At 44.2% G+C, this 12,497-nt stretch overlaps 1 protein-coding gene across 1 annotated transcript in view; it reads right to left on the reverse strand.

Moving 5' to 3' along the window:
* Window positions 1–12,491, reverse strand: part of TPCN1 (two pore segment channel 1) — a 48,037-nt gene extending 35,546 nt beyond the window's left edge. The window contains exon 1 of the mRNA XM_026859624.1: window positions 11,594–12,491. Coding sequence (XP_026715425.1) covers window positions 11,594–11,705 — 112 coding nt within the window. The 5' untranslated portion in view covers window positions 11,706–12,491. The remainder of the gene's footprint in view (window positions 1–11,593) is intronic.
* Window positions 12,492–12,497: the final 6 nt, after the last annotated feature.

The following is a 12,497-nucleotide window of genomic DNA, read 5'->3' on the forward strand; positions in this document are numbered from 1 at the left end:
GTGGGTGGGTGGGTAAGAAAATAGACAAGCTCTGCCTAAGGCTATGGCTCACCAGAGGCCAGACATGAAATACACACACACATACACACTTGCAATTCATAATTTTTGAGGAAGCAACAGAAAGGGAAAGAGACAATATCAGAGCCCCTCAGATATAGCATTTATTTTACACATCCTGTTACATGAAGGAATTTCCTCTTTTTGTTCCAAAAAAGGAAACCAATGCCTCATGGTTTTAACATGTTAAAGATCTGCTTTAGCGTCGCTAACAACACAGTGTCAGCATTTTAAGAGCACGTTCCTCATTTCAATTCTCCAAAGCAGCGGCTTTGGATTTTCCTGATGCAGTTTGGAGAGATGTTTGATTAAGCTGCAATCTGGCCCTTTTAACGAAAGCAGTGTGCTGCCAGGTCCAACTGCCAGTTCCAGTCGGCAGCAGTTCTCTGGGGAAGTCTCGTCGTTAGCGGTGGGAAGCAGAGAGGAAGCGCTTCCCTTACGTGAGAACCACTATTGGTTTGGGCACCAAACCTCCCGCGTGGCCACCCAGTGCTGGAGCAGGACGAGCACAGAGCAGGCAGTAATAAGGTATGTGCCAGACTGACCTTTCTGCCCTAAAGAGAGAGGGATAGCAAGAAAATGAGATAAATTAAGTAAGAATATCATGGCAAAACTCTAATGTCTTACCACTGTGACCAATGAAAGTTATTTATTGTGGTACAGCAGTAAGAAGTAGGTAACAGCGTTTTGTGGTGTTAGAAAAAGACTCCAGCACACTGGTTCTTTTGAAATGCAACACTGCCACATCTCCTCTGCCTCGCCATTGTGTCTGAGCCAGGAAAGAGAAGCTGCCAACTTCAGAGGAAGACGCATGTAAAGCAGTGGGGAAAACCCCAGCTTCTAGCACTGTGTAACTGCTCTCCATTAAGGAAAAAAAAAAACCCAAACCAAAAAACCCACAACATCAGCACATTTGGTAGTAACTACTGCTGGCAGGAACCACAGAGGTTACATATAATGGTGGAAGAGGAAGGAAGGAGTTAAACCTTTAGGTTGTCACCTGCAAACCAGCTGCCAGAGGGTTTCCCCTCAACTGGCCCTTATTTTAAGTCCTACAGTCCTCATACAGAACTCTATCTTGTGAAAATGGACAATTTTTACTTCAAAAGTTTTCTAGCACTGCAGAACCCTCTCCAACTCTTACCAAGTGGTTCGAAACATTAATCATGCTGTCAAATAGGTGCCTTATTCCTTGTCTGAATTTCCCCAGCTTCAACCAACAGACACAATTCCACTGTTACCCAGTTACTGAAGCTACCTTCAGGCCTCTTGCATCTTGGATGAGCTGAGCAAGGGCACTAGGAACATGCCAAGCATGAACACATTGATTAGAGCCAGCACGGATGGCAACATCACCCACCCTACCTTTCCTAATCAGTATTGTTATTGGAAGGACCAAGGAATACATCCAGTGTGTCACTGGGTGAGTGTCGCACACGCTCACTTTCAGCTCCAGGGGTTATGAAATCAGAGTCAGCACAGCCTCTCTGCTTGCCAAGGCAGCCCCCTCCACCCTTTCTGATGCACGACCCTATGGCTGGTCGTAGTGATACACGGATTGCCTCCATCCATCTTACTAAGTAGTTCTAACCACTATGCTCCCATCCTCACTCTTACTATGCCCTCAGCCTATGGCATTTCCTAACTTGATCAGAAATTTCTTTTTTTTTTTTTTCACTTCCACATCAGACAGAAATGTTGGGAGTTGGCATGAGGACAAAATCTAACCCCTGTGACAGCCTCTGCTAATAACGTACCTATTCAATAACCAGTCCCAATAACCAGTTGGATTTTCAGATGCGTGCATCAGCCAGTGTGCAGAGCCATTAGCTACACAGTGTTGATTCATACTATTTACTTCCTCAATCAAAATGCCACATGGGTGCCAAAACAAATATAATCTCAAAACACTGTCAGTCTATCTTGTAACCTCACAAAATAAGTCACTGACTGACTTCAGGTTCATATGATGCTCACTTTTTCATAAACCCACACTGACTGACATGAAAAACTGTCCTTTAAGTCCAGATTTTAGAAGAGCTATTTCTGGTTTCCCATTATTTTGCCTGCAATCTCCCACCTGGTGCAAAATACCTTTTGGGGCTGGAAGAAGGTCACTATCACTGCAATATTCAGACTGCCTCAGCTGCAGCCTTAAAGAATAAAAAGTCATCTGCTGATTTTTAAATGTCTACCTTTAGAATCAGCTGTTTAATCTCTATTGTATTTACTGCAGGAATGGAAGGATAGACCATACAATGACCAGGTCATCTGGCTTTTCAACACATACAGTATTTCTCGAGCTTCCCCATAGTGTTACCGACCAGTGTTCAACCTTGAATTTCTAACAGGCCAGTATCACTTAACATGTCATCTTATTTCTTCAGTCCTTTGGAGCACTTTTAACTTTCTGACCACGTTTCTCTTCATGATTTGCTCAGCTCTCAGTTTCTATGTCTTCGTTTGCTATGCAGCTGCTTTGACATTAGTTTCATGTTCACACAGGCATGTCTGTACTGTGACTTTTTGCTGCCTCTCCAGCAGCTTTAAGGCTACCATTAGCATTTCTGTTTTGTGTGCATTTGAAAATTATTCATATACTTTGAAAGAGCACAGTGTTTTGGAGTCTTCCCCTCTGTGATAAGGTCCTGCCATCAGTCTTGTATTGGAAAGGAAGGGGCTTTGTCTTGGTCACTTCCCCCCCATCCCGATGCCAAAATTCTCCTTAGTAGGTTGCCTGTGAGTATTTACTTAATACAGGCAGGACCAAAGCGGTCACTTATTTGTACCTGCCAGCTGAGAAAAAGCAGAATATTTAATACTACTTGCAGGTAGCAAGGCAGAACCACAGACAAACCAGTCTGAGCAAGTGTTCCTCTCTTCAATCATCTCCAGTACTTGTGGTCTCCTCAGCACCCTGGAGAAACAATGTTCCCCTTTGCACAATGAAAAACAAGCAAATGGGCAAAAACCAGCAGCATTTTCCTATTTCTGCAGTGACTCACCACTACCTAACTAAATAACCAGCTGGACATTGCTGGTTTGTGTTGTAGGACGCTGTGTTTACAAGATGGATTACACCACAGCTCTTGTGCCTCTCACCAGGCATGGATCCCCTCCAGCCAGGGTGACTGTGCCACAGAAAAAAAGAGGACAGACTGTGGAAATATTGTTCTAGTGAAAACTTCTGCCCTCATACTCTTCCTTTGGAGCCCCCAGCCTACAGCCAGCGGCCACAAAAGCACTAGCTGTAGAGGATGGCATCCCTTCCTTCCTCCTCCCACTTCTGATTATCCTGTAAATGACATAGCCAACTCACCAGTACAATTTGACCCTGGGGAGTTTTCAGTGCTCCCACTTGCAGGATTGATCCCTTAGTCTTAATTCTACAGGCATTTCTTCATTTAGTTAACAAAGAGCAGGAACATATTTGTGCATTCTAGTGAAATCTTTTGGCAGGCTACGTTACTTTCATGCAATAAACTTTCTCAAATCTGTTGAGGACAGTGAAAGTGCTCTCAAAAAAATAGTTATAGTCAGAATAAAATACAGATGAACAGAAATTCCCAGATGAAAACATATACATATACACCTGCACTAGGCAGTCATATAAGAAACATAAGAGAGTAGCTAAGGTGTCCAGCCCATAGAATCAGAGGGTTTAACACAGCTGTGCAGAGACACATCCTAAATTTTATTTCCCCTCACGAGCAGGAAAAGAAAAGCCTTTTGTTCCAAACAGGCACCACCAGATTGTGATTATAAAACCAGCAATGGATACAAGCTTCAAACCCCCCCCCCCATGATTCAAATCACAGCAGTCTCCTCCTGCCGTCCCCGGGATCTGACATCAACCTTACAGTGCTGCGGTGCATCAACACAAACGCACCTTTTCTGCCTCCCTCTTCCAGACGAAAAGACCAGCAGTACAGGTGCACAAGCTTCCTGCTGAACTGCTCACTAGAAGCAGATGGATGAAATCCTAAAGCTGCTCCTACAGCTTTCCATAGAGAAAGCGGTCATGTAAAAATCAGGCATCTTTTCAACATGCGAAAAGCAATTATGCTACAGACACAGGGAGAGCCCTGCAAGGTCCAGATCAAAAGCCAGAGACATTGGAGGCAAGAGAAAGACCTATCAAATTCACCGCACTTTTCCCAGCTTAAGGATCAGAAATGGAGCGTTCTGGCTCATAAATTCTACTTCCAGCAAATTCAAGCTTAAATCCCCTGAAGGCAATAAGGAAAAGGCAATCAACAACAACTCTAACCACTTCACAGATGCTCCTGTTTAGTTTATACAGCACTTCTTACAGCATTCAAATGGGTAAAATGGGATTTCAACGCAGGGGGGCTGACGGCAGCAGGCAGGATTCCTCGGTGAAGATACCAAGGGCAAAGGAAGTTCTGAGAAGCATCATATTGGTTATGATGAGTGAACTCAGCGTGCTCAGCCTTTGCTCATTTTAATCTGCCAGTAAGCAAGCTTGGCTAAACTGAACATCCTGCATCTACAGTGCCTTAAAAATCCACAGGAATCACAAAAATGAGGGGAAAAAACGAACAAACTGATGCGTTCCCTGGGAAGCCATGAAAAAACTAATCGCTATTTGTTTCCAACTGTTGTTCCGCTTCCTGAGCCAAATGTTCCCAAGTCAGCTGCGGTGGCTGAGGAGTGACCGGTTAGAGCTGGAAAGTTGTCGATTTAAAATTGCAGCTTGAACACTTTCAAACTCCTTAACATCTTTTATAGTTCCAGGACCACCTGTTCGAAAAGCAGAGCCCTCCGATGACATAGCACATGCCCTTACCCCCGCATCTTCCAACTACAGCCATCAGCTTGAGGAGAAAACACTTAGCCTAGCCCATTCTTCTGCTCTCACACCAAAAAGATGCAAGCTGTGTGCTAGGGAAGAGACACACGAAGGGAACAAACGGGCTCCCTCCCTCAAAGCATCAAGGTCATTACTCCCGTCTTCACAAAAGGAATGAGAAGAAGCTTCCAGACTCCTTGCCTCACTCTGCAGCATCCTCCCCAGTTTACAGTGAGCATGCATGAAAGATGATATCCATCCCTAGTGCTCCGGGAGATGATAAAGGAGAAAGAACCATTTGACTCCCGGATAATGCAACACTAACCCAAGTCTTCTTTACCTTGTATACGCTTTTACTCACTCAGATTTGAACAGCATGGGGCATTCAAGACCAAATCACTAGGATTTTTTTTTTCTTTTACTGTGCGAAAGAGTCAACAGTGCAGAGATTCTGTTTGACAAAGCATCCTACTGTGAAACACACAATGTGTGCATTGTGCAAACCGATCTCCTGCAGGGCTAAGAAAACAAGGCAGACTTGAAAAAAAACCTACAAGATAACTGCAGCCCACAATACCTCCTGGTACTTTACTCTGCTGACGGTTTTAATTCTATAGGTACCACATTTACAGAGTCACGTTGAGAATGTCTTGATACAAATGCTTTTGTGAGTCCTGGGCAACACAGTGCTGCTTCTCTTGAATCAAAGGTACCAGCTCTACCCTCTCAGTACGGCGTAAGCACAGCTGAGGCAGTCGGTCTTGCTTTAAAACCTGTATTCTCAGGATAAATGAGATTCCAGAGGATGGTGAATTTGGAACTTAAAAGCAGATCCACATTTTCCACTATTTCTAATATCATATCAAAATATACCCAACATCTAAAAAGCAGCATTTACCTCCTTCCTTTGAGTTTACAGAGCTCATCACCCAGGGAAACGAATTGTACTGAAGGAGAAAACAATAATCTCCTTATGTTTTGGGTGTTCATTTCCCTTTCCAAGATTTTCACCCCTCACTCATCTTGGAGGCAGTTTTGCTTCGCTTTGCTTGCTTAAAACATTCATTATAAGTCATCTAGGCCAGGAAAGGATTAGAGAAACACTGGCAGAAGTTGCAAAATGTAAGGCTGTTATGTCGCAGAAATGAGACTTTCAGAGGCATAAGCAACAGCACCGAACTACCACTTGTGCTTCAGAAAAAATTCTCCTCTATATAGATTTTAAGCAAGTACACACTAAGAAAACCAAATCATGCACAGCAATGCAAAACAGCACCTCTTCATAACAAAGTAATGAAGCCTACCTGTCCACTTCCACGAAAGGTGTAATCTGTGCTTTACAGATGAGACGTGTTAACCACGATGACGTTAACTGACTTACCCCAGGTACAAGGAGGAGCGGCTTCAACAGCAGAACTAGATTGCTTCCGAAAATGAGATCCCAGTCCTGTGCTCTGGCCATGCTTCACCTCTAAACGCGGCAGCAGAAGCACTGCTACTGGAACTAATTAAAGGCTAATCGGTAGAACTAGGAGCCATGACGCAAGAAAATATCCTGCGTAGCATCCAAGAAAGCCACCAGATAATCCAAAAGGATGTTTAATAGCCTGGCTCTCAGAGATCTTGGGATCTGCCAGGTTCATTGCAAGCATTTGCTTGTTCCCTTGTCCTCTATTTCTTCACACCAATTAGCTACAGCATTTCATAACTAGTGCCCAAGTCCAAATAACCATCCCTGAAATCCCTGCTTTCACACAGGAATCAAAAACTACAGATCCTGAAGGATTTATTAAATCTACTAGATGGCTGACATTTAAAAATGCCTATTTTCCTTCAAAGGTAGCAAAGCCAGAATGCTTTCCCAGCAACTGAAGTGGTTCCTCAAGAAGCACAGCTGCTAAGAGTTTGTGTGGTCACAGCACTTCCCCAAAGGTCAGGTATTTGTTCTCCGTTTGTTCCCTCAGCCCCAGAAAACATACACTTGTTTTACACATGGAAATCTCTTATGTCCACAGACGGCACTACAGGGAGCAGCCGCAGGAAGAAGGCAACAGAGAAGTTTGAAGAGCAGGGACTCATTGACCAGATGAGCTGAAACTGTGGACTACATGGACAGACTTACTTTCTCTCACGGCTGATAGAAATGTGTTCTGGAGCCAGATCCAACGCAGAAGAGAATTACATCACTTCAGGTTGCATTGGTTGCTGAACACATCAAAACCCAGGTGGCTCATATGTCTCAAAAGAACACTGACTGCCCCCAGTCCTGGGCCACCCCCAAAAGCATACCCATGGATTAGGAAATGATTTTTTTTTTTTTAAAGACAAGTTTGTTGTATACAACATCCATTAATGCTGTAATTAGGTTCTGTGTTCAGAAACATCCCATGAGTTTCCATCAGTTGATTACAAAAGGGATGGTTTTGCTGAAAGCCTCTTCATACATTCCATCAGGAACTGGGCCGGCGTGCAGAAGCCAGGCGAGGGAAGAGGCCCTCCTTCCCGCGGCTCCAGGAAGCACAGCGCACACTACACATCGTTCTGCAGGCACAGCCAACAGCCTCGGAGGCAGTCACCGCTTTCCTCACCAAGAACACCTTGGGCAGCCCCTCAACTTCACCAACAGTGAAATGTCATTTTCTTTATGCACTTTGGGCCACCCGCTCCTTCACAGCAGTGCATAAGCACAGGGCCACATGCATCAACAACCCTCTTTCTACCCAAAAGACCAGGCCAGCTCTAGTTTTCCTAGCACTTTACTCTTCAGGCAGCAGAAACTGAGATTGCAAGGGCTCAGCCGAAACCTCAACATTCAAAAGATGTAACTTCCCATTTTCAAGCAATCCTTCTAGAAAACATCACACTTCGCTGCTGCAGTTGCTCCCCCCACCTCCCCACACATAAAACAATAATTCAATTTTACCTCAATTGCAGATGCTGTTGCTTTCTTGTAAAAACCCCGAGTTTAAAGATTACTTCTTCCACTTGCCATAATCCATTGTGTGGGAGAAACAGACATACAATATCATATTGTTCCCTGTACAACACTTCGAGCTGTACTTTCTGCTCTGAACACACTGAAACTCCACTTGAGGCTACAGCAATTTCCATGCAGGAGACAAGGGAGAATCTTGTATCTGATCTAATACAGGATAAGTCAGTGTGCACTCATTTATTGCGTATAGTTCCCATCAGCTCAAGGAGAGACACTGTCCTAGAGTTTCAAGGCTATCCACGCTGCCTTTGTATATGGAAAACATACCTCGCACTCTGAGATATTTTGAGAACCCTATTTGAATGTTTCCCAGGAGTTCAGGTGAGGGACTGGAAATCACTGAGCCCCAGCTGCTTCTCAACGTTTTCAGTACGCGATTTTGGGAAAGGCCATGCAAGGACTGCACCCTCATTTTCGCCTTCTACAGAAATTCAGTTATTATTAGTCAATCACATTAGACAGGTGCTGGGAAGCTTAATTAGAATGTGTACAGCACTCAGAGATCCTCAGATAAGATGTACTAGGGAAGGGCAGCACCGTATTAATTAGCATGGATTCAAGTGACAAAAGCACTTCTTTCTCTCTCTCCTTCTGCTGTTGGAGCTTGAAAGAAAAATCACCCAGCACCACAGCCCTACACGTTGCAGTCAGAAAACCATCGGCACCACAAGGACCACATTTTTCTGGATGTGGTCTGAATTCCTGTCAGCTTTGCAGAATTCTGACTTTTCACTGTGGCTGTAACCGGGAGCTCCCTGAAAGACGTTTATCCCAGCACAAGCCAAGGAAGGCAGAATTTTAATATTCCTCCTCATGTAAGTATTTTCTCCCATTAAGTGCTTAAGAGCTGTACGATTAGGGATATTAATTTTTGCAGCTGGGCATTTTCTTTAAGAATGTAATTTTCCACACAGTTTTCTCATTTAGCTTTCTTTCACTCTAACCCCAAGGCATTCACTTACCCAGAAGAGGACTCTTCTGCACTCTTCTGCAAAACACAGAAAGGAATACACTCTTGCACTTTAGTCTGTTCTTTCTACACCTGCAACAGGCTTGCTTTCAGAAAACCCCACTACTACTTAGTTCAACCCAGTAACTTGTCTGCGCTTCCAGACAATCAACATCAAGAGTCCAAAACTACAAATTCACTTATCCAAGGACCTGACTCTAACAAAGCTACATTGTGGATCAAGTTTTGTTTTTGGGGTTTTTTTTAAAAAAAAAGCACAAGGAGTGCCTTAAAAAACGTGAGAGGTGATACACTGAAATCCCAGAGATAACGCAGCACTTAGCAAGATGGCTGTGATAGGCTAGAGTAGGGATTAAAATTTAGAGAGGTTCATTGACATAGCAACACAAAACAAGAGCATAACAATTATTATCAGCCTTGGATGCATGATTTAATATAAGGGCGGTTACACCCACTTTGTTTTTCCCTCGGTGTCACCTGGGAAGAGGATGACGAGTCCTTCACTGCAAACAGTCCCAGCTGGTATCTGGGACACACTTAAATAAAAGCTTTGTGTTTGACCTGCCACCAAATCCCTAGGAGTCGATGGTCAGGCACAGTAACAAGTGAGCTATTCCTCTGAATTCTGGCTGAATATTCTATTGTGAGAGTTTAGGCATATGGAAGACAAAACCAGAAGGAAACAGCCTCCTGCCCTTCCCTGTCCCCATGCCCTCATCATCAGCCTGGCAGGCTCTCCCTCTCCTGAAAAGGACTTCTCACATACTCTTTTTTCCTGAAAAAGACAAGTCTCTGAATAAAAATAGGAAATGATACAGTTCTGTTAATGTCATTTCAGTCTTCAGCAGAAAAGTGGAGGCAGAGCAGAGGGGAAACATCTGAATTCCCCACAGCTTCCACAAGACACAACTTTTCTGCATTTCACAGTAGATTTTCTTCGCAGGCAAAGAGGAAAGCTGGACTACATGTTCTGGTTTTTAAACAAGCTTACTTTTGCAAGTGATGGCGTCAGCCTGCTCACTCACTAATTTAAGCTTCCCGCTTCTCAGAGATAAATGTGCCTTTCAAGTTGTTTATGCCAGCCTTCCTCTTCTCATCTTTCATCCCACTCTCGCAGTACCCGCTGACTTCAGATGGTTCCGTATCATTCAGTATCACTTGCATAGAATAAGGTTTGTATTTTTCAGCAAATTCAACTTTAACAGTGATTAAAACATATAGCAAAATAGCGGTTCTTCAATACCAAGAGACCCTTCATTTGAAGAATTCCAGGAAATGAATTCTCAAAAACCACACAGTGATCTTTTAAGAAGCACAAAATCAGTCCCGAAACAATTTCCCTGTATTTCAAGAGAAGCAGATTGTATAATATTCTTATTTATTAATATTTTCATTCTCATGCTTGTGCGTTAACACAGTTGTGTTGGCTTTAACCAAATTATAAACCTCACACAACTTCTTTAAAGCGATGGGAGGTGGGTTGAAGAAAAAGATGAGAGAAGAGTGGTTAAAATTAGTCACAAGAAAGCCTATAAATATACCAGTGGACAGAGAAAGCACTCTCTCTTCCATTTAACCTAAAAATAGAGACCTTAACTTTAAAAGACAAACAGATGCAATAGAGCAGATATGATGAAGCAACAATGTAGCACATCTTAGAAAAGTCAGCTGGGCAATTCAGCCAGGGATGTGTATTGCAGGGGTGGGAGAGGAAGAGGAGGAGGAGGAATCTTGTCAGTAACTAGCTACTGGCTCAGGAAGCCCCAGAAGGAGAAAATGAAGGGAACCCATACGACTGCAAGAGAAAAATTAAATCAGAGTCCTAGAGGCAGTATGGAATAGAGGTATAATGTAGAAAAATGTGATGCTAGGCCAGAAAATTATTTGTTAAAAATGTTAAGCTTGTGGCAGCAAGGGTTAGAATATCACACGACCTGTGCATACACCTGCAATGTCAACTGAAAGTCAAAGGGATGCATGAACAAAACTGCTCAAATACATTCGGTGAAGTAGAACATAAACCAGAAACTCAAGGAACATGCTCAAACACACCCTTCCTATCTCACCTAGTGCGGGGTGATGGCTTTAATGAAGATACACCGAGGAGAAAGCAATGCTTCTGAGAGATGGTGGCTTTTATTTTCCCCTTCCCAACACTCACAGGCTGCCTCTGTCCCACTAACCCAGGGGCTAACAGGAGTATGAATGTTGTCTAAAAGTACTCCGGGTTCTTTGATAAGAATACAATAAAGATATTAAAGTGATTTATCCATACATATAGCTTTCCTTATTGCAAAAATCACAATGTAAACTAGAAATAGGCATAACAACAGTTGCAAAGGACAGATGCTGTATGGTGCTAGGAAAATCCCACATGACATAATTGCAGCTGGTGCACCTGACAGCTTGGGCCAGTGGCACAGCACAGCAGGCCAGTGCCAAGCAAAGGAGCTCTGGGCCAATGTGCAGGAAAGGAGAGCTGAGTTTAAGGACAATGAGATCACACAGAAACCACAAAAAATGTGCGTTAGTATAGGTAGGACCTGTCCATCCAGTGTCCTCTGCCCTCTTGGCATAATACGGGTGCTGTGAGTAAACAAGCAACATAATAAGCAACTTCCTGATCTGCTTTTCTCAGGCAGCCACCGGGATGCCGAATGACAGCTCTGAGAGTTTCAGGTCCTGGCAAGCACAAGAAAGAGCGGCCACCACAAAGAGAAAAACAAGTGGGCAGGAAACAACGACAAAGCGATCTTACTTTCGTTAGGCAGCTCCTCTCGATCCAAATCATCAAGAGGGGCTGAGGTGCTGCTTCCACTGTCGTCCAGGGTGAGGATGAGGGGAACGTCATCATCCATGCTCACAGCCATCCTGACTCTTCAGAGGCTCCTACTCCAAGAACTTTAAATAACACCTTTTTCAGTTCCACTTGTAAAACGCTTGTGTCAGAAACTCTCCCTAGAAAGTCTTCCATCAGGGGTGTCTTCTAGACATGAGAATATAAAGGTATGTGTACCCATGCCTAGAGAGCAGTTTGAAAAAGGATCTAGTTATTCGCTTTCAGAAAGCAGCACAGGATCCTCGACTGAACGGCAGTACTTACACAAAAGCTAAATTCAAAAAGTCAGGTCTGGGCTGCCTATTCCAGTCAGTGAACAGCTCACAGCAGAGGACAGAAGCAAAAGAAAGTGCTTCTTGACAAACTCCTGACCGCTCAGCAGAAGAAGCAGGTGAGCGTGATGCATCCAGAGCCAACATGATGCTAAGTGTCCCCATCACACATGGCTCTTTCCTCTGTCATGCCAAAATACCTCGATCTCAGGTGGGGAGGGGCAGGAGGGAGAAAAAGAGACCAGTTTGAGTCTGCACACATGAAGTTCCTGCAGGTTTTTTTACTGGGTGATGTCACTGTCACAAAGTCACTGATTTCTTTATAAGGTGGAGGAAAAAAAAATAAATCACACAGTCCCCGGACAACGTTACAGGGACGCTCCGCAACCGGTGTCGCCACGCAGCTCTTACTCTCCCAGTCTCCTTCCTTGCAGGCCGTGGCGAGGGCAGGAAGAAGTCACGGCGGAGGCCGCATCTCCCACAGCAACAGGCCGACCGTGCCGCTGCTGAGCGGGGCCCTCGGGCCGAGCCGCCCCGCGCCCGCAGGGCTG

The sequence above is a fragment of the Athene cunicularia genome, assembly GCF_003259725.1.
Source record: "Athene cunicularia isolate RWA chromosome 15 unlocalized genomic scaffold, athCun1 chr15_part1, whole genome shotgun sequence".
Classification (NCBI taxonomy): Eukaryota; Metazoa; Chordata; class Aves; order Strigiformes; family Strigidae; genus Athene; species Athene cunicularia.